At 34.8% G+C, this 27,395-nt stretch overlaps 1 protein-coding gene across 1 annotated transcript in view; it reads right to left on the bottom strand.

Annotated features, from left to right (window-relative positions):
- Positions 1-16,685: 16,685 nt before the first annotated feature.
- The window catches only part of LOC131682678 (uncharacterized), a 44,455-nt gene continuing 33,745 nt past the window's right edge, over positions 16,686-27,395 (bottom strand). The window contains exons 4-5 of the mRNA XM_058964348.1: positions 17,790-17,973; positions 16,686-17,725 (exon numbers count right to left, since the gene is read on the bottom strand). Coding sequence (XP_058820331.1) covers positions 17,331-17,725; positions 17,790-17,973 — 579 coding nt within the window. The 3' untranslated portion in view covers positions 16,686-17,330. The remainder of the gene's footprint in view (positions 17,726-17,789; positions 17,974-27,395) is intronic.

The raw sequence follows: 27,395 nt of genomic DNA, 5'->3' as shown, positions 1-27,395 counted from the left end.
CTTAAATATAAAAGACAAAGCTCCGCCAAATAGCAATAAATTTTTATTATTTATTCCGCTGAAAAATGTCCTGCCAAAATACTATAAATTTAATGTATTGAAATCATTACTTTATGCCTTTGCATAAATTCAAACTTTCTTGACATTTTTCAAACAAAAAGTTATATAACCCCTTAAATAAAACAATGTACACACCTAGAAAATCACTGGCTCTACTTTTATTTGAACAGTATGAATACTGCAGATTATTTAAAAATTAATAACACAAATAATAAATGCACAAATAATAAATAACACAAATAATAAAGTCATTCAGATAAGAAAATGAGGAAGTGGCAAATGATGTGAAAAATCATGAAACCGCGGAAGGAAAGACTGAAAAAACATGTTTTTAAGCAGCTGCGTCTGGGTTTGTCATTTGCAAGACTTCTTCGGTGTCCCCGTCGCCGCCAGAGTATGGAATTGGAGTTGTGCATTCCAGCAAACGTGGTTGCTTAGCTGTGCTTTAGCGCTTCGGAGCATTTTTTTCATTCCTTTTCCTTCTGTTTTTCGATCATGTTTTTTTCGATTATCTACTTCAACAACACCTTAAATTAAATTATTGATATCTTACGCCTAATATCTGACAATCTTTCATTAATGACAAACCATAAATTGTGCAATTGCGTTCTTTATGTTCTCTTCACATCGTTTTAACTTTTTTCGCACGTAGTTACTCACATTCCACGCATTTTTCTGTCAAAATAATTGAAATTTACATTATAGTGGTGACCTATAGTGCCTTCAAACAGCTGACCGATCGTGCCCCCAAGCGTATGTTTCATGTTGATGTCCGTATTTTTTTTCAAAAATAAAATTATAAAAAAAAACTTCAATAAATGACTTAGCATTTTTTGAGCGATTTTGAAACCCCTCCCCTTCGTAGCATTTCGTTACAAAGTTGTTAACACCCACCCCCCCCCCCCCCCCCGTATTTCTAAATTTTCGAAGACAGAAGACGTGTTATGTATTGCTGCTGGCAAATTAGGACATATTATAAATTTAAAAGAAGTAAAACATTTGAAAATTCATATTCAAATTATCAGAGCTCTAACATCGAATCTTACTCTGTCAACTATTTAAATAACTTTTTTTTCCTTGTCAGCTCGAAAGTTATTTCCTCTGGAGTGATTAAATTTATCCTCGAATGCGGCCCATTTGGAATGTTGACAGATAAGTAGTAAATAGTTGTTTATATTCAGCAGTAGTAGAAATTAAGGTCACTGAATCTGTGCCGACTTGCAATCTTAATCGTTTGTTTTTTTACGTTGGAGACGAACCACTGCGACCAGTGTTTAGATCTATTGTGGTATCGGTTGTTTCCCATTAATCTGTCAGTATTGTTTGAGTACGAGACCTGTCAAAAACACTTAATTCAAGGTAAATCTATTCAAACCCTTCTCGAACGAGAGCCATTGACAGATTTCGTGCTGAATTGAAATGATCCTGACCGATAAATAGTAAATAAACGGTTAAGATAGTGAGGCTTTGTAACAGAGATTCAGCGTATTTAGTAAACAATAGTTATTATTTAAATCTTAATTTTTCGCTTTTCAAATAAAGGGTCACAATCTGGTCCCTGAAGCTTAAATATTCATATCATCAAACCCAAACGAAGCTTCATGCAAAGAGTTTTTATCCTCGTAACCCTATTTTAGGTTAAAAAATGGCAACCGCATGCAAGAACTGCAGTGACAGTGTCATGACAAATGTTTCCATCATTCTTGCTGTTTCGCATGTAATTTTTTTTTCTATCATGCTGTCAAAATTAAGCATTGAGTTATTTGACGTCCAGGACACCGACACAGTTGCAATGTGTTGACAAAACCTACCGCTCAATCGTCAAACAAACGTTTTGTGGAATTCCTAATACAGAGCAATCGATTCAACTCGGCATAACAAGGCTTGAAGATTATTGATCAAGAGTCAATGCAATATCTTTTGCGTGCCGGAATAATTACAAAAACTAGCTATATATAAACAGATTTAAAAAAATGCGTGGTTTTCTATTATTCTGTACTTATTATTAGGAAGGTGCACAATTCAATCTACATTTTTGTAATTCAAAGAAAGCTACAGTGACACAATCTCATTATCGTACACCGCTATGCGGAATACTTATATGCATTTTACAAGTAGAAATTAAGTTTACGAGACATTTTATATATGTAGAAATAGTTTACTAGACAGCATAGGGAAGATACAATAATTATCTTTGTACTACAAATGCTCATTTTTTCAAAAATAATCATAATTCTAAATATACACGCAATCTCATATTCGTACAGTACACATATTTTTTCAAAAATCAATTGAAATTTCTATAATAAATATTCAATGTGCTAGCTTTTGTTTGTAATTACAGTTTTCAATCGTAATTACTAGTTTTGTGTGTATTCAACTTAAATTTCTAAGATCATTCTCATTATAATCCGGATAGTTTCACACTTTTTATCCAAATACTCTAATTTATTTTTCTAATCAGTTAATAAACGGGGTCCGCAGTGGAGAATCCATAATATTCAAATACACTCAGGTTTTTTTTTACGCGGGGGATACGAGCCGCGTAAATGAAAACCGCGTAAATGAAAACCGCGTAAATTTCAAAATCCGCGTAAATGAAAACCGCGTAAATTTCAAAATCCGCGTAAATGAAAACCGCGTAAATTTCAAAATCCGCGTAAATGAAAACCGCGTAAATTTCAAAATCCGCGTAAATGAAAACCGCGTAAATTTCAAAATCCGCGTAAATGAAGACCACTTAAATTTAAGAATCCGCGATAAAGGGAACCTCATTGATGGATACCGCGTAAATTCCAAAATCCGCGTAAATGAAAACCGCGTAAATTTCAAAAACCGCGTAAATGAAAACCGCGTAAATTTCAAAATCCGCGTAAATGAAAACCGCGTAAATTTCAAAATCCGCGTAAATGAAAACCGCGTAAATTTCAAAATCCGCGTAAAAAAAAACCGCGTAAAAAAATACCGCGCAAAAAAAAACCGCGTAAAAAAAACTTGAGTGTAATTATAAATTTACTCTAAACGTTTTTTGCACGCATTATGCTTTAGGTTCTTCTCCTGATCGAATTTCCAATATCCACCATTTCTTAATAAAAGTACCATTTTATGGAAGCTTTGTTTTAAAATTTATTTTAAGATCGTCATAATAAAATACACATTCTGATCCATCATTCCATCAATGACGACCATATTTCTAGCACTTCTAGTAGACATAATACCCCATACAAAAAAGTCCACTGTCTCTGCGCTTGGCTGCTGTTATAAGCCTTTAACGTCCAGGTCTGAGTTCGATTTTCTCCACTTGAAACAACAGTCATTTGAGTCAAAGATGTTGAATTTGAACTCGTAGATAAAGTTTACAATCTTTCCAATATTCCGATAAATTGTTTCAATGTTGTTTAGTAAATAAACAATTAATTCTTTGTTCCTCTCATTGATGAACAGCTTCTTGCTCAGAACGCAGGTATTGTAATTGGCCGTTCCCCATACATTACAAACCGTACCAGAGCGGATTTATACTTAAATGCTATGATTCAATTTATTTACCATGTATATAACATTAATTGCTGAATTTTCCCAAATTTTTCCTAATTAAAAATCGTTTATCCCTCATCGTAAATTGTTTACAGCTCAAGTTATTTGCAAATATCGGCTTTACGTTTCGCCACATCAAAGCTTTTAACGACATTTTAAATAGTTGAACGCAACCTTTGAACAATTTCAAAGATTTCTTGAAGTGATTTACCTTCATTTTGGTGAGTTTTAAATAATTTTCGTCCCATAATGGCAGCTAGTTTACTTTTTAAACCATTATGTTAATTTGAGAGAATTTCTTAAACTAGTGTAGAGGAAACTGTGCCAATGAACACTTTTCTGTGGTCATAAAATCTATTTTTCTAAGTAAAACAAAATAAAAGAAATAACAGGTCTTAAAATTGACAAATTAATTGACTTTTCAAAAGTGTACGAATATGAAATTGTGCCATTTTCACAACAAGTAATGATTTTTTATGTGTAGTGTACGGAAACTTGCATACTTTAGATTACAAATGATAAGAAAATGATGATGATGATAATTCTACTACCACATGTACAAAACAATACCTATATTAAATAGCGCAAACATTTATGAATCAATATTAAACATATACACTACCTCCCCATCGTCACATATTGTCACAAACTATCAAATCACCCCCTACCTCCTTCAAGGCTACGTCATTTATGAAAGAAGTCATACAATTCTCGTGTTCGGCATTAATTTTTACGTAAGAAAAAACTCACTTGACATTGTTCTACATTGATTAAATGTACTGTACTGAGAATGAAAAACAATGCTTTTTCGCAGATGAACACATGAAAACATAAACGACAAGTAATGCAGCTGATCCACGGTAACAGCCGAAATGACAGTCATTATGTTCTCTAATAGTGAAATTATAGTGATAAAAGTTTTCACGTTTTACAAAACAGCAGAATTTTCCACAATCAAATTTTCCAAACGATTAACTCATAGTCCAAAATCATTAATACACGCTCACCTATGCGACGAAGTTTTGTTTGTGATAACTGGAAAATTATGCTTGCTTTAATACTTTTTTATACGAGGAAAACCTATCTCGCTTTGATATTTATGAAAAAGATACATTCAAACACGTTTATACGAGTAAGTACGAAATGTTTCGAATAAATCCGACCCGACCCACAGTCGGAACACATATTTTTTAAAGCCCGTGACCTGTAACCGATGATAACCAAAACCGAATCATCCCTGATTTCTAAGGGTACGTATTCGGGTCGGGTATCAGGTAAAAATTCCCATGCCCGCCCATCTCTAGTGAAAATCTAGCCAACTTACGCCGGCTCCGTGGCAAGTTGGCGGTACGCTTTAAAAAAGCAATTAAAAATAAAATTTCTTCGGAAGTCCTGATGGGACATTATTAGATGTCTATGATATTGCGAATTTTACCCCCAAATAGACTCACAGCAAAATAATTTTGTCACACGAAAATATGCTCACACCGCATGTACCATAATTTGGTTGTTGCGGTGGCTAACAAAAACAACATTCAACGCCCTCTCTAGGATTGTGCATAAAATGTTCGGTTTGTTTATTTGCTGTCCCCCATGCTGTTTAACGTGAGAATATTTATTTTGCTGCTTTCAAAATGTGCACGAAAGTCTATCTACAGACGAAACAGGCAATAATACTGCAAAATAACCGCCTAGCCAGTGTTTTGCCCCATCAATACTCCGGCATTTGAACTTCGGCGAGCACATCGTACCTAAAAGCAAATTTTCAAAAAGTTTTAGGAAAAAGTCCGAAGTAAATGCCCTCTGCATTAACGAGATATACTAGAAAAAAGACTTTTTAGCTTTGGAGAGAATTCCGGAGATAAAAAATAAGACTATTTTTGCACAATGATGACCGCAGATTACTTGGGCATCTTGCACCACCACCAATTTACACCAACCCCATATTTTATACAAATTTAATAAAAACTACTTCTATTTCGGTGTAATACCTATACGGTGCAGAAAGTTCTTTTCACGCAACCTAAAAAACATAATCTTTCCAGAAATAGTTACAATTAGTGATTCTAAACCTGGAGTCCGCGGCTCTCTAGGGGGCCGTAAAGTCGTTGTTGGGGGTCCGCGAAGAAAAATATATTTTCCGAGTACTTATTGAAATTTCATGTCTTGTTTCCTAAACTGAAAATAATATATTAATAGCATACGAAATCGATGTATATCCGTGGGGGTCCGCAGCAACCCAATGTGATTTCCAAGGGGTCCGTGTTACGAAAAAGGTTGAAAACCGATGCTTTACGGTAATAAGAAAAAAATGCTCCAATAGCGATACGGTTAATTCTAGAATGGTCCTAACAAAAATAATCCCTAAACGGCAATACCAACACATTCAAATTCTCCCTGCGTCACATTCATGTTTCATTAATTCTTATACAATTGACGCATCGGATTGTCTAGAATTTTTTTTGGCCGAAACACAGATTTCAATGTGGCATCCCTGGAACAGTCCTTCCCGTCATGTTCGGGATGCAAGACCTACGGTTTGGACCCACGTATCCGAACCGAGGGTCCGGATACAGACACTTGTCTGGATCTAAGCGCTTAGTCTGGGCCTGGTTCAGGTCTGGACCTTGTAAGGGGAAGAGGATGGGTCCCGTCATAATTCCGGTTGGTTTGCCGAGGCTGACACATACTGAAGAAGTGTTTGGTTGTGTGATGCATAAACACACACACACACACACAAAAATATTTTGTGATTTTAAATTTATTTTCATGGACATATTTGAAGAATGAATATAAATATAAAATAAAGTTCAACCACCATTCCACACAATTTGTCGTGCTTTCTTCAACAAATTTTATTATTATTTTACATGTTGATTAAAAATTACAGTTTCATTAAACGGGATACCAATGTGCTTAATTATATTTTTTATCGAATATTGCTGTAAAATAAATAACATGTAATATCACACGAACGAAAGTGTAAAATCATATGCTTTTTGATGCTCCCACTGAGTGCATCGAATTCAACTTAATTTTTAATCAAATTTTTGATTCAAGCTTCGTATGTTTACAGTCGTATTGATTTACATGTCGTTTAAATTTCATTATTATTTAGTGTGCATGTACACGTACAGCTACTGAAATTCATCATTCCACCGTTTACCACGTTTGCGGTCATATACACACCTAGAAAAAACCGTGTAAATTTACGTCTCCTGACCCTGACATATACGAACATCAAAAATGACTTAGTTTTACGTTTGATTTTAATATTACATGACGTTGAATTTCGTAAATCACGTAGTTTTACTCCACAGATAGCGTTTGTTCTGAATGGCGGTAAGTGTAATTTTATGTCATTGTACATGTAAAGTATATGTTTCATGTAAAATTAAACGGAACATGTTTCGACGTTTAGTGAATTACAGCTTGTTAAATTGTGTCATGTTCGCAATTACGTCAACAATAAAATTCATATTTTTTGGTGTGTAGGTTTAATACAGCAATGGTCTGTTACTAAAACGGTAAACGAATCTTACCCAAAAGTAATAAAAACATACCCGTCGGATTTTGGGTGTAGGAATGCCGCGCGTATTGAAACGAAAGTCTAACCATCAAAGTAAAGAACTGTCCGAACCTCAAGTTGGACACAATCTATTGAAAAACTTCCGTTGGAAACAGAAATTTATGATATTTTGTGTTCTGATTATCATATGCTTAAGCTGTCCTGTTCTTAGAAATTAAAAAAATGAGTATAGATTTATTTTTATTTGAAAGGTCTATTGCAATGTTTTTAAAATCAATTTATTAAAAAAGCTGTCGACTGTCGGACATGTCAGAAGAAATGTACTTGAAATTGATCTTGGGGTATAAATAGTTTCTCTAGTTAAAACATAATTAATTCATGCTTACCTTTTCTTTTCGGACGGACGCATGCTGAATAGCGTGATTGCGAAAGACAATTCAGGAAAAAAGAGCGTTTTTATTAAATGAAGCGCAAAATATTTCCCATTCACGGTTTTATTTTTGCCTATCACTCAATGCAACCTTGCAATAGGAAAGCACGGTTCATAGCTGAAGTAAAGCAAAAATGCTGAAACAGAAAGGAAGAAAGATCCTCCGTTGAAGAGAGCTATTTAGTGCAATGCTTTTCTTACTCGTAGCATGTTTAAGCGTTGGCGTATCGAAGGAAGTATTTTGTAAGGGGGTTCTAACTAGAACCAAGTCTGTATAGCTACTTTGGAAATTAATACACATGATGAGATTAATATCTATCTGTTGAAATTATTTGCCGTAAAAAACTTGTATTATAGTGTTAACGTTTAAACATAAACAAATTATTCAATAACATGGCATTCAGATAAAAACCAAAAAATAATGCATAAATGTTTCACATCTGTGCCACCTGTCGTACACCTAGGCACACCAATGTATCCAGAATTAGTTCAGAAGCATTCGTAGAGATGCTTTTTGATGGCGTTGAAGTGATAGCAGAAGCCATCTCATTACTGCGTGTCTCTTTGGTAACATTTGCTCGAGTCAGATTATGCAATTTCAATTATTTTTTATCCCAAATCGCTAAGAATCGCTAAGGAGTCGCATTTTGCGTTTTTCCTTCAAGATGCTGCTATTTCATGAATGGTTCGCTTGTGTGTTTTTTTCTGCTCGTGATAGGTTGTAACTATGTACCTATTTTTAGCAAACAAGCTCTTTGTCAACATGTTGAATCATCATGTAAGTTATGCAGATTCATATGTAGATGTATTGTGGTATAGCATGAAACCATCTCGTTCGAAACGGCGAGAGAGAAAGACGAATTTCCATTGACACTAATTATATTAGTTGGTAACAGCGTTGTGCAGATATACTTCTGAGCACGGGAGTTTTTGTGTACGAATATAATAAATCACCACATCGACAACAACGACAGGTGGATGAGCCTTATCTCCTGGTATCCAGGAATAAGGATTTCTGCTTCCAATTTTCCCATGCAGCTTATGAGGGTAGTACAAAAACGTTAGTACGGTTAGCACATCATTAACCTTTTAATGCCGGACGCAGGCCTTTTTTATTGTTGTTTCAGTCTTTATTCTATTTACAATCTTTGTGATGTTATTTGGTCTTTCAAATATTTGTAAATTGCGCTTCAAGTGAATGAAAAGCTATTAGTAATCCTTATCATTCACTATAAATTCATGCAACATGTCGTTCATTTGAAAAATAGCTCGTCACTTTTTCTAAAATTGTGTCTATCTATCGCTAATTCTACGACATAATATTGTTTGTTGAACAAGATATTTCCGCTAAACTTTTTTGGTAATTGTTGCAGTTCTCGAGCATACAGATAGGTCGTTAAAGGGTTGATAAAAGTTTAGTTAATTAATTTGAGTGAAAGTTTATCCTTAGTGCCGTCGAGAACAAGCAGACGATTGATGCATTTTCAAATTTTGTGAAGCACACATTTACAATAACTCAGATCTCTATATCATTTGTTTTATGTATTTAATCCAAAGATAAATTTCCATGCGACAATAATGGAAAATTAATATTGAACCTTTATTTATGCATGGCAGATTGGAAAACGTTGGTCGAATATATACATTCAACAACGCTGACAATGTTTAAAAAAGTTTTTCACTCTTATTCCAGTGGGATGTTCAAAAATGTGTTTTAATCCATCTAGTGGTACAATTAGGCCTTTCTCATTCATGCAAATTTAGCTTCCATCACACTATGAGAATGTGCTTGACAACCAGATTAGCTATGTGTCGACGCTGATTAATAAATTGAAAGAACATCGAGATAAGCTTATTTTTCTGTTATGCTAAACTATTTTAATATATGGGGGGATCCCACTTAAAACTTCACCTACCCTGGGTACGCCACCGGCATTACACTTTCGGGTTTGGGTTGCCGAATTTTAGAGTGATAGCATAACCTTTCTATATGGGCAATTAAAAAGGAGCAAAGTCACCCAAGTCTCACAAAGTCGTTTTTTGTCTCATATTTTATTTTTGATATGATATCAAATCTCGACATTTTATGTATTGGAAGACATTTTTGGTAAAAAATACAGTCGTTGGTGGCAAATCGTCACTGTTGTGCTATGACAAGCCCCAATTAGACTTTTTCCAGATGTTAATCAAATTTGAAATGAAACACCTTGGAAATTATTGATGATAGAAACACCGCGGAGAAGACAAGATTCTGTCTATTCGGTAATAATCTTTCAACTTTTGCGAAGATCGGTTGACTACATTGAGAACTTTTGCTTTAAATCCAAAAAAGTCGCACTTTATGACGTATCATTCCGACCAGAATCAAATAACAAAATAATTATAATTATAACAGAATGCAATTTTCATTGCAAACTGTGTTATACATCTTAGTAGTCAAAATAACAGAAAATTGTAACAAGCATCAACAGGAGATATAGTTTCCATGTTTTGTTATAAACTTTTAATCGGGATAACTCTCATGGAAAATTGTCTATGCCAATAAAATAGGAATCAATTATAAACTCTTGCTCATAATTTGGAATTATTTGGTCTAGAAGCAAACTGCGAGATGGATTCTGTAACATGGGCAAAGTATCTAGAAAAAACGTCATAAATTATAAGCACAGCAGAGAAAAAATGTTGCCAAAACAAGTTCAATTGGACGCTTGTGATTTAGAACTGCAAAATCAAGTAGTTTAGTATCTTTATAGTTTTCAGCATCTTTAATATTCGACAACAACAATTCGAGTAAACTTAAACTTCATATGGTTTTTCGGAAAATAGAAACAAAATTGCGTGGTTCGTTTGTCTCTAGTACGTGAGCATCGGTTTTCATGAATATTTGAACATTTTAGCATTGAAAATGATTTACTCTACTATATGGGGCTGGGACTAGGTGTAAAACTTAAATCAAATTTTGACCTACGTCACGAAAATGTGGCATAATTTTAAATGACTGTTGCGCTTTTAATTGTTGATGGATTTGCGTCATTAAAATACTAATCGATTCAGAGAAGTCCAACTTCAAAATTGGTTGCAGCTATACATCGGTATTTCAACTGCACACTATTGAAAAATCCGTATTATTGTGAAACCATTGGGAAAATGTAAGAAAACAAAGTTTTCTCTTACGTTTTGTTAAATGTTGATGGATTTTCATGATCCAAACATCAATCGATTCAGAAAATTGCCAGTAGAAAATTGTTATCAAATTTATCTGTGTATTTTATTAGCACACTATAGGAAAATCCGTAAATATGCAAAATAAATAGGGAAAACATATACAATTTTCACAAATTTGCCTAAAACTTTCCCTACCACGGACCTCATCTCAACATTCATAAGCGTCCTACATATTTCATCGCTTGATATAACCTTGATATAACGGTTTTGACCGAATACCTTCATTACCGTGCCTGCTCTTCTGGTTGGAACAGTTTTTTTCATACGTTTATTTGACACGGCATTTGCGAAAGCTTTTTGCGCCAAAGGTTCTTTTTTTTTACATAGCATGTCACACAAATCCTTAAGACTAATTCTAACTATACTAGTAATTTGTCTAAAACTAACACTGTAATCACATTAAAGTTTGATTCTTTCTGCGATTCTTATATTTCATAATGATCTTATATTTTCGTGTGTAATTATTTACATTTTTGTCTAATTGTCTGAACTTAAAACAAAACTAAATATTCTAGGACACTTTAATTGGTGAATGATTAGTCATGGATGAGAGATGAGGAGCTGAATCTAATTACATTTTGACAGACGCTGTTTTTAGAAAATGATAAGTTCCATGTATAGAGAATCGCAGTAAGCCAGAATGTCTTTAACAGGAACATGTATTGGTTTTCCTTAGACTTGTAAAGAATCTACTAATTGTGATCTGGCTTTACGATATTCAGTGCACGACCAAACAACGTGCTCAATGCCGTGGTAACCCTCTCCACAAGCACAATGATTTCCCTTTGCGAGCTCTATACGGCGGAGATGCGCATCTAAAGTATAATGATTGGACATGAGCCTAGGCATAACACGGATAAAGTCCCGACTTACATCCAATTCTTTGAACCATGCCTTCGTTAATACTTTAGGGATAATTGAGTGTAGCCATCGTCCCAGATCTCCGTTGGGCAGGACCAGTTAGATTATCGTAACTGTTGCTTGTAGGATAGCTGTTAGATCTTCCATTTGACACGAGCTACGCAAAGGGAACGTTTGTCTGTATGTGCTGAAAGGATTTTGTTCGCAGTTCCAAGCGACGATGGCTGAACAGCAGACCAAGCCAATTCCCTCATACATAACCGTCACAGTGTTAGCAAGTGACGATGTTCCCATTCATCAGACATCATTAGTCACGTACTCAGGGCAAATTCCTACGTGCCATTTCTACACGAAGACGCTGCACCTCGGAAAACCTTGCGCAGAAACTGTTAAGGAAAACTTAACCCATCCAACTGAAATCAGCACACAACCATCTTGCGCTAAACCACTAACAGCTGCAAAACCAACATCTCCGGATCAAGCAACAACAACAACGAAACAAATGCCGAAAAATACGAACATACAATAACGACCTATATGAGTAAGACACAGACTAGAACATCCGACCGCGAGCAGCAGGAAAGTAGTACGGATGAGGACATGGACGACAACGCGAAAGAAGACAAACGAATCGAACCTCAACTTGCAGTGGACAACACAGCAATATTTCGCCCCCTAGAAAAAGGATCTCAACACGCAGAAGCAAGCTGCGCCTGAACGAGACAAAAAATTCAGTTGTTTTTTTATTTATTGTAAAAAAACGAACAATCGGCCTCGTCGAGCTACCGCATTTGGGCCTAAATAAATTTATTATTTATGAAAAAAAACATATGCATGAGCCTTGGCGGCAAGGTTAGAATCGTTTCATAGGATTCTTGTCCTTAATCACAAGACAGTTATCTGCAAACCGTCCTTATTAGAACGAATATATACTGGAAAAATAATTGAATTGAAAAATTTATTTTATTAGCTTGTCTAAATGTTTATGATCAATTCTGTATATTTTACTAATGAACAATAACATTAAAAATAACAACATAATGCGTATGTGCCCTGAAAAATGATGCCATATTGATACGATGAAATAAATTCGCGCATGGTATTCGCTAGTCATGCTGCATTTTCAATGTAACAATGATCGTGTCTTGTACACAACCCTCTATTTTTTGTATTATCAATTATAACAATAGCTACACAGTGGGATACAGAATTAAGCAACAGAAAAAGGTGAAGTAAGTGATTAAACACCCGAGCAGAGCCTGATATCAAATTGAGAACTAAACTTGATATTGTGATGTAGTAGGTAATGATTACTCGTGTTGCTATCGTTTTGGTCGTTTTAACGGTTAAAAGATCAAAATCGAAAGCAGAAACATTGTCCTATGACAACAAATAGAAAACGATTTATGCTATCAGTGAAAGCAAATTGAAAGCTCGTTGAGATGTTGAAATGTTTCAATAAAAACAAAATAAGTAATCAATTTGATGTTTGCCAAAGAAAAAGAAACAATCATTTTTTGTTCCAAAAAACGCAAAGCAAAGTGAGATCAAAATATGATGTCCTCTCTGAAAAAGTTTAAACTGATATCAAAATAGGATTTCAATTTGATGGCTGATATCAAAATATGATGTCTACTTGCTGTAATTTTGATGTTTTACTTTGCTCGGGCAGTGCTACAAAGAAACATACATTGAATGAACTTTTCAAGAAAGCTAGTATAGGTTGTAAGTGTAGTCAAAGATAACACATAACCACGTTTGATCAGTTTAATATACCCCCGAAATCTTGATTTATAGCAAAGAAACATTTTCTGGGACACCAAAAAAATTAGCTACGTTATCATGTGTCAGCCGATTTTGATTTTTCAAACAGTTCCAGAAAGAAAGAATAGACCTATCCAACGGTATGTTATGTTATACTGTTTTGTAAGAAATGTTGTGCGATTCTGGGACAACAGTATAAAAATTGACATTTCTTGCGTTTTTCTCATAAAACTAAGCAAATGTTTCAACTTTTTTCCAAAAGTCCTAGTTCTAATGACAATTTAACAATTTGAAAGAATTGCCTTTAATTCCGCGTCCAACGACATGTTAATCGTTAAAATCGATACAAAAATGGAAGAGTTATTCAAAATTTCACAAATTAGACCTTCCATGCCTCATAATGGGATTACCTCATCAGGTGGTTTTCTAGAATTTTTTCGAACATAAAAACAATAAGAGATCGTTTTGCGTATTTTTGAACATTGAACATGTATTTACCCAACAAAACAAAAAAGTTTGTTGAATGTCGAAATAAATAAATAAATAAAAAAGGCGGATTTATAAACAATCTCGTGCGGCAGCTCGCCGCAGTTAATTAAAAACTTGTGCAAGATTCAGTAATATTCACCTGAAACAAAAGAGTGGAATAATTCCTTATTCGGAGAGCTTTTCTCCGCAGGATGAATTATTAATGGCGATTGAAAGTTGAAATTTAAAATATTTTAGTCATTTTTAATAAAGTACTCGTTTTTTCAGGCCTTTTAGCAGTAAGTTCGTTTTGGGGATGGGGGCGTCGCTTAAGAAATTTTCAGTGGAAAAAAATATCGCATCCACGGAGTCTATTCAGTCAATTTCCATTCACTAAAGCAACATTTAAACAACATGTTCCTCAATTTTCATTGCAAAATATTGGGTGAGCGACATTGCATCTTGCGCTGTACGCGCGGTCTACACTATAACTAAAAATCTCTTGGACAAATCGTTCTTTCTGACAAGCACCTTTCATAAATTACGTAATGTTTTAGGAGAGGGGGGATACGACAAATTGTGACATGTTGTGACATATGGGGGAGGGGGAGTAAATTAGAACGTTACATAACATGTTTTTACTGAAGAAAAAAAATGTTGAAGAACTTGTTACGTAACAGAGGAGGGGGATAGAAAAATGTATGACAGTTTGTTACATAGGGGGATGGGGGAGTGAATTTTGGGTAATTTTTGCGTTACGTCATTTATGGATGGTCCCATATGTTGCACAGTTCTTCTTCATATCGTTGCCCAGGTAACTAGGGGAGAGAGGGTAACAATGAAACACATTTTTTCTACAATTTAATTTTGATGATAATACATGTTATTTGTGTAATCAAAAGTGATACATAGTGCCACTAGGTTGTTAACTAATACATATATTTTTTCCAGCTGGTAAAATTCACGGGAAATAACATTTTTTGGATAATAAACAGTTGGTGGTAAAATGTATCACTGCCCAGAAAAATAATGAATTTTTGAAAACTCAATCGGCCCACCCCTGAGTCGATTCCTAGTGCCAACAGGAGTACTTGCTCCAAATTTGAAGCAAATCGGACAAGTCTACCTACCGGACCAACATGCTTGAAGTTTGTATGGGATTTTTCGACAATTTACATGGAGAAAACCCTCTTGCTCACATTTTCGCCGCTAGGTGGCACTGTATACGTCAGATTATCACCAAAAGTGAAACTTAAGAAGATATTTTTATTATCTACAACTTTGTTGAAGACTGCAAAGCGATCCGACTCTAATAGGAAAAGTTATTAAACTTTTAACGAAGTGATGTCTGAGTCAGTTTTGCATGGGGCCTAGCAGTGCATGATAGTGTATCAGTACTAGGTTCTAACAAACTAAACGTTTTTGTGGATTAATGGTTAGATTTAGCCGAATAGTATGTTCGGAAGAATTGCAGTACATAATACGAGGTATGTTTTGGTTAGAAAATTTTAGTTCAATCTGTGACCGCATAGATGGCGCCAACACTAACTTTTCAACGGAGAGAGATAGAGTATCGAGATGTTTGGGAGAATTAATGCAATATTCTTGTTCTACAACTTTGTAGAAGACACCTAATTTCTATCTCTCTTTGTTGAAAAGTTAGTGTTGGTGCCATCTATGCGGTCAGATGTGGAACTACAATTTTCTAACCAAAACATAACTCGTATTATGTACTACAATTCTTCCGAACATACTATTCAGCTAAATCTAACCATTATTCCATAAAAATGTTTAGTTTGTTAGAACCTAGTACTGATACACTCCCATGCACTGCTAGGCCCCATGCAAAACTGACTCAGACATCACTACGTTAAAAGTTTAATAACTTTTCCTATTAGAGTCGGATCGCTTTGCAGTCTTCAACAAAGTTGTAGATCATAAAATTATCTTCTTAAGTTTCACTTTTGGTGATAATCTGATGTATACAGTGCCACCTAGCGGCGAAAATGTGAGCAAGTGGGTTTTCTCCATGTAAATTGTCGAAAAATCCCATACAAACTTCAAGCACGTTGGTCCGGTAGCTAGACTTGTTCGATTTGGCTCAAATTTGGAGCAGACACTCCTGGTGGGACTAGGAATCGACTCAGGGGTGGGCCGATGGGGGTCATTTTTTTTCTGTCACTCTATGTATCAGTGTGCCCCATGGGTAGGAACTATGAAACACGATGTCGTCTATAGTGAAATATTCTACTTATAAATTTTATTCTTTTGTTTTGACGAAGAATGATCCTAACGCTTTGAATTAAAGTTATATTGAGGCGAAAATCGTTTGTTTACGAAAGAATCCACTATATCATCGCGTAACATCGAACCACCATATATGCATATTAACTGCAATCCTGAAATAAGAGACAATTTCTACAAAATTTGGCCAAATTTACTAATTCTGCACTATATGAGTAGTATTTAGTGTGGAAAATCGAAACCCATTGACATTTTGAGACAGACCACAAAAACAAACAAAAATCACTGTTCCCCATACGCCATCGTTTCACAGTTACCCAATGGGTCTATTCATGAAAATTGTGAAATCACACAGAACCATGAGTAGTTACCAAAAAACTTTGTTCGCGGCAAATGTTGAGCATAAAATTTGCTATAAATAGCAATAGACTAAACATTTATTCAATGAATGGTAATTCATAAAGATGGAATAATGTTTATCATTACAAATTTACTCTGGCTATCACAAAACAAACAAATATCCATTAAAAGAGATAGAGTTAGCAGATCTCTTCCAAAATATAGCAACACGTGTAAATAATTAGAAATTGTGAAATATGAGGGAATTAGACGATTGCGATCATGCATTGTGATTTTATTGCGAATGTTTCATAGTTCCTGCTGATCCACTGTTACCCTCTCTCCCCTACATGAGCTTTTAACAAAATTTTAAGTACACACATAAGCGCGCTCACATTTTCTATTGTTGCACTCACAATCTCACAATTATTCCTAACACCTGTGCGCAGTGATACAGATTAGCCTTCTTAAGTTGCAGAAGTAGAAGAACGAAATCACAATTTTCATCGGCGCAGACAATTATAACACACATGCAATATAATATATAGTATACCTTCCACGCTTTGTCTAAAAAAATGGCATATGTAGTGTTATATTTCTTATACGAGAAAGGCAAAAAGTATAAGTCAGCTTGAACGCAATTTTGATAATAGCTTCTAATTAGGTACATACATTTAGACTCGCGAAAAAATTAGAACAACGCTGTTGAAACTAAAACACGTACATTCCAGTGAAGAAGTGAGTTATTGGACACAGTACTAATCTATAAATAATGCACACACGGACCGTGTTTGACCGGATACAGTCCACTAGAAAGGTTCACATTTGAGGTTTTATTAGTTGATGATCAGCAAGCTGCTTTACGCTCGATTGCGACTAATTTGTTTTGATTTTATTGTTCACAATGAACTGACCGTATTCCTGATGTTCCAGCTTGTATCGATGAACGTTATTCCGGTAGGCCTGTGGATTCTCTAAATTCCGCTCAACAACATCCGAAAGCAATACCTCCGCTGGCACCTCACTGAGTCCTTTTCCCATACCATAGAAAATATCCTCCGAATAGACACGGTCCTTTAGGCGGTACGTCCCGTGTAAAATATCCCAGTAGTAGATGTTGAAGCCAAAATTCACGTGGAAATATTGATGATGATTGTCATGGAAAATAGTATCCGGCTGCCATGGTTGCCACCAGAAGGATTTGAAATTAACACCGGAGTGACCCAAAATCCCTTGACAGTAGGCATAAACCACAACGACGTAGAACGGTGCTGAAAAAGCAAATGGACAAATCAATTGAATCGATGCAAGTCGACAGGATCGACAATCTCATACCCCAGTGAACAGGAACAGTGACAATTGGAACAAGCATTACAAGTTGGGTGAAAATAATCTCAACCGGATGACTGGCCGTAACGGAGAACGCCGTCGGTTGCTTATACGTGTGATGCAGCTTGTGGAAATTCCTGTACAACCAGGGCCAATGAAATATTCGGTGGATCCAGTATGTTGAGTAATCCTAGAATAGTGCACAACGTATATTAAATTATTGAAAGTTGGCCCACCATTGCAGCAAGTCGACTAGTACTATCGACAATTTGTGTATGTTTGAGTTTCAGTTTGTACATGTAATGCAATTGTATGAGGAGAGGTTGAATTAGCCCCATTGAATAGAATTGTAAAACAGACGCGTGGTAGTTGGTAGAAATGTCTATAAATAAAGATCGTCGCTGTTATGCTATTTTATGACGAGCGTCATTAAGCACATTTCGAGAAAAACGATTTTCAAAGTTTGAGATTATGAATATCTTGAAGCTTATAAATGGTATAAACAATTCAAAGAAGACAATTGATACTTCTATCTATTCTGTATTAATCTATCAACTCTCTTGATCTCTATTACGAAGACGGTTAACAAGGTTGCGAGTTTTTACTATAAATGTAAACAAAAGTCGCATTCACACGGGTCGTAGGCGTGTATCCAGCATTTTTCGTGCCATAATAACGGTCTAAATTGTTCAGTTCGTAATACGTTTAATTGCCCTTTTTAACAATAATCGTTTACGTCAGCTTGACAGCAACGTCCAGTTGAAGATGTCGGGCGTTCATTGAATAAACATCTAACAGGGCCACCGATAGGGGGGGGGGGGGGGGGGACCGGAGTGTTTCCCCTCGGGCCCGGAGTTTTGAAGAGGGCCCGGATTTTTAACAGAAATTTTGACAAATACTTTTTCGACAAAAATTTATTTGAGAATGCAATTAAAAATTCAATATCTTGTGTATGAGGTAACTAGAATAGCGAAAATTCTAAACTACTGCATATTTCATATCAACTATGTTTATACCAACCTAATTCTCGCATCGAAACAAGATCAGACTCGAACGGGCATAGCGGAATTTGTACATTGAATATCATGTACGCAGCTCACCTGGGTTCGAATTCCAACCCCGCACACAGGAATAGAGATTTGTTATAGGAAAATTCTTAACCTGAATGTAGAAGCGAATGACCTTAAGGTTAAAATTTCAATAAACGAAACAAAAATTTGATCAGACTTGTAAGGGTAAAACAATTAAATTGTTTGATTTGAAGTCATGAGGTTGTCTTCAAATTTCGCCAATTTGAAATCGATTTTATTGATTTATTGAATTTCCAATCTTCGAAAGCGCTGGATTAGCACCGAAAGTAATTCTTGAAAGAAAAAAACCCTGCGTAGGGTTGCCACACCGGTTTTTGGAGGCGAATTCCGTGTCTTCGTTCAGGTAAATCCGAATTCGCCCGGAAGAATCCATTGGATTATTTGCAATTTTGCGTTGCCCTTTTCTTTACCAGGAATCGCACAGCACCCAGTCCTCATAAATATCATTCTCGGGTTGCAGGCCCTAATTGTTAAGGAGGGCCCCTCTTGGCGTTGACAAATAGTATTTTAAAAGAGCCATTTGGGTTTACTAAAGTAGTAAACCCCATCGAACTTTCGCTTCAATAGATTAATGTTCCTCACAAAGATTCCCGAAAGAAACTGAAGTGTGAGTTCACACCCCGTGTTTGTTTACTGAGGAACAGAGCAAAGCTCGCTCGGGTTATCCTTCACAGCGTGAATATCCGACAAAGCGAATCACTACATCCAACTAAATCAACGAAACTGTTAACAAATTCAAAAACATGCAACTAAATGTGAACGGCACAGAAAGGTGGAGTGCTTTACCAAAACAATACATTCTACGGTGTATGTGAAGAAAATAAGATATTTTTCCTCCTAGTGCTACGACCTACATAAGAAATAAAACAGTGCAAATTTATTTGTTTTTAAACGTTTTATACAATAAAAAGCAATGGAAGCGCTTCAAAATTCTGTCGAGTGATCACTTTAATTCGAAATTCTAATTGATTTCAACGCATACCCATGTGTGTCTTGAAGTCTATCCCCTGCTCAGTAAAATTCCGCTGGTCAAAGTACCACTAGAGGCGGTAACCCTACCTCTATTTGAGAGCTCAATTGGTCAAATTTAAATCTAAAATTTTATATATTTGGTTTTCCGTTCATTGATTACATAATCTATACAAAATCATATTCAGATACGAGATGGTACGGAAACATTTTTTTAAAGGGGTCATACTCAAATGACGTAGCTTTTTTCGGCGGTTTTTGACTACCAATTCCCCCTAGCAAAGAGGCCAGGGATGGAAAAAAATACGTTTTACAATTCTTCCAAATACGGCCTTTTATCAACATTTTCATTATAACAGCAAATTGCGTACACAACAAGCCCCTTTCGTGACGAGTATAGTGTTAATAGTTTTGTTTTGAATTTTATATGTCATGGAGCATGAAGAAAAGATCTCTCAGTTCACAATCTTGCAGCTACCAACTATTCTAAGAAGCACACGTTCAACTAAATTGCTAAATTGAACTCTGTTACCAAACTAAATCTACTAATTAGCAAAATTAGCTAACTAATGTAGCAAGTTAAATCCGCATACAAAATCTTATCGTTTTGGAGGAGTGAGCGTGAGATCTTGAACGTCGCCTCCTGAACTTTTTTTTATTCCCACATGGATTTTTTTGTTAAAATTTCATTGATCTATTTTTTCAAGTTGTGGGTTGTATTTGTATTTCTACAATCGTAAGATTCTGCCTTTTTTCTATTTGCATTTTATTTTCCTGCTTTTTATTTGTTTCTTTTGTCATTACATCTAATTTTTAGAATTTGTCTATATACTACATTTATTCTTGCCATAGCCTTTTTCTATTTCCTTTTTCATGTTTTTTGCATTTCCAAAAGCAATTTTACTTATTCAAATTCATTCCAATTTGTCTTATTGTTTAATTTTTTACCTTTCTCCTATTTTCTTCCTCATTTTCTAGTTTTTAGCTTTCTGTTTATCGTAGTTTTATTTTTTCCCTTTGTTCATTTAGTATAATTTTATTTATTTTTTATACCATTTTCTTAAGATTTAATTCGTTATTGTTATTCCTTCATGTTTTCCATTTAACCTATTTTGAAAGTACTTTTTCTGTTGACCATTTTCCTATACGTTAACATTGATTTTTTTTATTTTCCTAAAACAACATCTGATTTATCTTTTCTTGACACTTTTTCTTAATTTTACATTTAGTTCGTTGCTTGAACTCGTTTCAAATTTCTTTTGTAATGGTTTTTCTATTCTTTAAATAATATCCATTTTATTCATTTTTTCGTGTTAATATCTCCATTTTTGTGTTTCTATAGTATAACGTGTTGGCTTTTTTCTACTATTTTTTGTTTTCCATTTTGTTTGTTTGCTCTGTTTTTGTTCAATACGCCCATTTTTTTTACTTTTTCGTTTTTTCATCATTTTAATTGTCCAGTTTTTCAAAATTTTCAGGTTCGTCCATTTTTTAAATTTCTCTATGGTTATTTTATTCTTGTCTTTTATGTATACTCCTCTAGTTTTATGCATTCTTAGCGTTTTATTTATTTTTTCTATTGTTTTAAATATGTCTTGTTTTTAATGTTAAATAAATTTTATTATTCTTGATTTATCGAGTTTTTCATTTTTATGCATCTTTTATATTAATGTTTGTATTCTATTTAGTAGTTTTTTCTTCAATTTCATTGATTCTAAAACATTTTCCTACTTTCCTATCGATTTTTTATTATTTTCACCATTTGTTCAATAATGTTCGACATTTTTAATCTTCGCAATATGTTTTTCTAGTTTCCTGTTTTCCTTTGTCAATTTTTTATAGGTTTTGTTTTGGTTTTTTTTTCGATTAAACAATTTTTTACAATTGACATTAATTTGTTTATTTGGTTTATTTTGTTGTTTTTAGCTCTTTTGTACATTCTTTTAATATTAAGTTTTCCTATTGTTTTTTTTATCTTTTTCCATTGATCGCAGTTTAGATATTTTTATGATTACTACATTTTTAATCTTGCCATTTTCTTACTTTTATAACTACTTTTAACAAAAATGGCGCTTTTCAAAGTCACTAAAACTGTCGAAGAGGTATTAAAAACTCCAAAAGTATAAAAAACTCTACTTTTTTCCTTCATTGGCACTACAAACAACTATAGCAAAAAATGGTACATAAATTTAAAATTTCAGTGTAATATACATAATATCAGTGAACTCCAATGGTTTTCAAATATAATTTGGAAATTAAAATTCTACACAAAGAAGAAAGTGAAAGCCTTTACGAATATACAAGGAATCAGGTATGTCCAAAAAAACTCCACCCAAGTGCCCAGTACCATAACCTCATCACAATGGTAGCAAATCTTTACACCATCCGTCAATTTCCCTCTTAACAGGACATTCGGTTTCTTTCGTGAATCCTCCGACAAACCCGCACCTTACGGGCCGGAATATCGTACCCGATCAAACGAGGAGACGATACGGGACTAGAATCGTCGTGCGAGAACATCACGTGGAAACCCATCCAACAAGCCCTCAGCCTAGTGAACGCTCCACCCTTTCGCTGATTTGTTCACATGCGAACGTTGGCGATCGTTTCGATCTAGTAACGACAAGTAGCAGCGCATAGTCATTCGCCGAGCATCGGCGAATGTTCCACTCGTCGGAAAAATCAACCTATCCGCCCCAAAAAGCCGAAGGCCGAAGGAATCCTCAATTCACCACGCTTCCGACGGTCGGGAAATTATCACCAGCAGCAGATCCAGTCATCGCCGGCCGGCCACCAATACACACAAACACACATTGTAGGTAATTAAATTTAAGTTGAATTTAATCGAGTCGCGTTCTTGTCGTTCTGTTTGGTGTCCCTATAGCCGACCTTGAGAGTTCCGTCTCTCACGCTCGAGCTTGCCTGTGCAAAAGAGGCCGTTGAGAGCCCACCCCAGACGGTCCCCGTGGCTTTACCAGGGACTAGGGGTTTTGTCGAAGTCCGTCTGACTGAGAATTAACAGATGTCGTCTAGCATATCATACTAAGAGTTAAGGAGCAAACGTAAAAGCGGCCGAGTTATTGACGGAAGAGAGAGTAAACAAAGAGACTCATTTGGACTTCCTCCCTTTTCTCTTGTTGGTCTAGATATCTCAGCAACCAAACAGAATGTCAAAAATCTGAAAACGCCACTTTGTAGACATTTGTAGGTCTGCTCAAATGCAACACAAAACCACGTTTGATTAATTTAATATACTAAAACTTTTTCTACCGGTTTCCAATTTTTTGAGAATTTTGAAAAGAAAGAAAAATGAGTTTTCCAAAGGTATGTTATGTAAAGTTCATTTGTTAAAAATACTATGCGGTTTTGGGACAACATTATGAAATTAATCATTATTTTGTGATTTTTTCATAAAATATATGAACATTGCTCAACATTTTCATTACGAAGGATCTTTGTTTTAATAAGAATGTATAGAGAACATTCAGTTCCGCATCCAACGACCGATTTATTATCAAAATCGGTTGAAAAATTGCAGAGTTAATTTTTTTACAAATTAGAAACATGCTTGCAATAACTTTTAAGGTGACGGCCTCATATAAAATTTTCAAGAAATCGATTTTTTGCTGAATTACGTATACATTCAAAGACATACATTTTATTTAAATTTTAACTGTGAAGTTAAATTTGAAAAAAAAAACGAAAAATATAATTTTAGAATCCTATATTGCGCGAGAATGCGTTAGTGAGGCATGCGAGCAAGTTTCTGATTTGGAAAAAAAACTAATAACTCTGCCATTTTCCAACCGATTTTTATGATAAAAAAATCTTTCGATGCGGAATTGAATTATCACTTATTTTTTATTAAAACGAAGACGCATTTATAGAAAAATGTTGAGTAATTTTGATATTTTTCATGAAAACAATCACGAAATAATAGTTGTTTTCATATCGTCGCCCAAAACCGCATAGTAGTTTCAATAATAGAACATAACGTAGCATACCGTTGGAAAGGTCATTTCTCAAACGGGCTGCCCGAATTAGGTGAAATCGCAATTTCAATGGAAGGTCTTATTTTTTGGTACCATTTGGTATTGCAAAACCAAATCCAGGTGGGATAGGCAAAAAACAATTTGACCATAATGTTGATACTTAAAGTATTTAACCAGTTTATTTTTTAAAAAAATTGCTACGGCCTGCCTAATTGGCCGATTTTAGCGAACTGCTATTAAATTGTCGTAAGACACAAATTGTTCGTGGTATTTTGCGTTCTGAAAAGTTACTATTTTGTAAATTTTTTAAAGTATTGTTTATAACAAAACGAAGTCAAAAGGTGTTCTGCGTCACTCTTTTGTTCGAAAAAATAACACATACTGTCATCGGGGTTTATCGCCACAGGGGCTACTTTACGCCAAAATTAAAGAATGATACTTGAACTTCTAGTTCAAAACTAAAGTTATATTTTGACAAAAGCAAAACATAGTATTATTCGCTGGTTCAATTCAGCTTTTTAACAAGCTACAAGATTCACAACTCTCACCTACCCTTGCTCATTTATGTTTTCAATTCAAACGTTAACCGTCAAATTTGAAATTTGTTAGATTGTTTTCAATCGCCAATTTCAATTTAAATTTATTCGCGTATCTATTTATAAGCTGATCAATAAATTTATAAGCATATTCTCAGCTTTTTGCAAGCTATGTGTTAAGAGAATATAGAAAGTTAAGATATCATCTCATCACATACAATACGACTAGTAATAAATCAATAAAGCTCGGTTTAAAATGAACAGGAAAACCGTGCAATCTTCTAACAATACAGTAACTTTGCAATTTTTGTTAAAGATCTGCGCGAATTTCATCCACAATTTGAAGCAAAAAAATGAAAAAAATAATTCTGATGATTAGCTGTCCTCAGTATAACGATCGCCCGATTAAATTATAAGACCGTATGGTCATCGTATTGTGCGCTGTTAGTGAACCGATTATTGAAGGTACTTGCCAGAATAGAAATGTACAGTAACAAAACCATGATTTTCACTGTGACAGTACAGTAATTTACAGTAAGTTTTAGTGTTATGCTACAATACAGAAACTATCAAATTTAACGTTTTTACAGTAAATTGCAATGTAAAATAGACTTTTACAGTGAAAAAGGGGGGTGGTTATGTATCTTAACAATAAAAAAATCAATTTTTCTCTATACTTTTTTTCTCGAAAACAGTAAAATTTAATGTGAATGCACTGTATCAGTTTTCAGCTGAACAGTGAAATTTATTGTTACATGAAATTTTATTGTAAATCTGCTGAGAGAACTTGGCATCGAACAATGTAGAAACAGTAATAACTATGTATAATATTTATTGTTTTATAATTGTTTGTAGAGCAAATGCTATTGTAAAATTCTATCCGGGTGTGCACTATAATCGGCTGAATTCTCTGTGCTGACTCGAACCGAACTAGGCTTTTTATCCGAGAGAGAAAAAAAAACCAAAAAAATATGATTTTTCGTTCAATGTTTGAGTTGAGAATTGAAATGAACGCCTACCGCTATGTGAAAATTGATACTGAAGGAACGGCTTGTCAAAATTAACACGACTGATGATATATCAAAATTAACACTGGACAGACGACTTGTCAAAGTGGGGGGCGCAGTTGGGACCGCAGCCACGAACAAAAAACTGAATACAAATATAAAAATTTTATATAGGTTTATGAAAATGCTTGCAAGTAATCGTAGTAGGCGATGAAACTGAAACATAAAATATACGCAAAAAACATTGTTACTTAAATACTCTTGGGGAAGTGTGACATACTAATCAAACTATTAGATAAGAGGATACAGATTACGTGAAATTATTTGTGTTTGTACTTTTTGTCCGTATATTTGTTTGTGTGGTAATTGATGACCATATGTCCATTTTATCTAAAATTGGGGATACTTTACGCCAAGCTTTACTTAAGTCAGTATTACATATTCTGTATATTTGATCTAAAATTTACTCTTATTTTGGGATGTGTTTCTAATTCAAAGCAGATTTTTATTAGCGTACTAGTTTCACTGTTTTGAAAAATAACAGTAATCGATAATTTGCAAGTTGAGTAGTGTAGTTGCACTGGAGCAAACATATAAAAACGCTATCGTTTCTAGAAGTATTTAAACTATGTATATTGAAGCAATTTATTGTGGAATGACAGAAAGAGCAGCGGGGAATAGTTCTGCAGTGTAGGCGAATGACCTTATGGTTAAAACCTTACTAAACAAAAAGGCCCTCAGTATACTGGAAATGGATATCCCATTAAAGATGGATGCACTGACCTGACCATTCACGTTTCTGTTAGAAAAACCTTTGCACTCCGGAACACAATTAAAACTACTTTTAGGAAAAAAGTAGAACAAGGTTGTCTAATTCATAAAAATATATCATGAAGAGCATTTTTTCTCGGCTTTTGTTTTTCATTGTAGGACTTATTGACTCTCTAAAACAAGGTAATTGAATGCGTGGTACGCAGTTCCTGAACATACCCTTTTATTTATACGAACACGACATTAGAGGTGTGCGCCGCGCCGCCGATTTCAGGTAAGAATCGGCGGCGCGCCGGCGTCACGCCGGCGTCACGCCGATGTGCCTACTATTTTACATGCAATCGTCGGCGCGGCGCGGCGGCGGCGGCGTGGCGCACACCTCTACACGACATACATTTGCATTCACACATAAATAACGTGCATAATCCATAACAATCAATCAAGAAGTTAACACGATTTTGGTAATAAACTTTTTGGCGTAAAGTAGCCCCCCTGTGGGGGGCATTTGCGGTTCAAATCTAACATTAATATTCAAAACAAGTATCAATTTATACATAGATCTACGCTGTAACAAATGATAAGAATGCATGTCATTTTAAGGAATTATCTAAGTGCAAGTGAATAAAAGTGACATAATTGTTACATTTGGTGCTTTAGAAAACATTTTGATCACATCGGTTGCTGTTGCAACTTACCTCGGTAGGAGGAAAGTTGAAACAAAGAGAACACTGTTTCTAAAATCTATATACTGATACTTTGTTATTGATTTGTATCATTTATTCAGACGTAATTTGATAAAGCATAAACAGAAAAGAAAAAAAATGAAAATAAGCAATCATCGATTGACAGTTTTTGTTGATTGATCTAATAAAAACAAAAAAAACTGTTTCAACCCTCCTCGGTCTCCCCTACTTTTAATAGGGTCTTAGCAGGAATTCATTTGTAACTGATATAGCAATAAACTAGAGTACTTGATGCGGAAATCACAGTGTCCAACGTTGAAATATATTCATTTTTGCTTAAGGGGGCGTATTAGACCCACAGCAAAAAAATATGAAAATTAACTTAAGCGTATTTCATGATATCGCAGAAAAACTATTCGTGTAATTATGTTTCACGAATAAATTTACGCTATATATCATGCACATAAACCGACCCCTGAAAACCATGCAAATCTGTATGTTCCTATGGAAATTTACATTATTCTGCTCGAGACCTGCGCGCTATTCATTCAACTTTCAGGTAA

Source organism: Topomyia yanbarensis, chromosome 2 (assembly GCF_030247195.1).
Source record: "Topomyia yanbarensis strain Yona2022 chromosome 2, ASM3024719v1, whole genome shotgun sequence".
NCBI lineage: Eukaryota > Metazoa > Arthropoda > Insecta > Diptera > Culicidae > Topomyia > Topomyia yanbarensis.
Note: the sequence above shows the minus strand (reverse complement) of the source record. Positions and strands in the feature narration are given on the sequence as shown.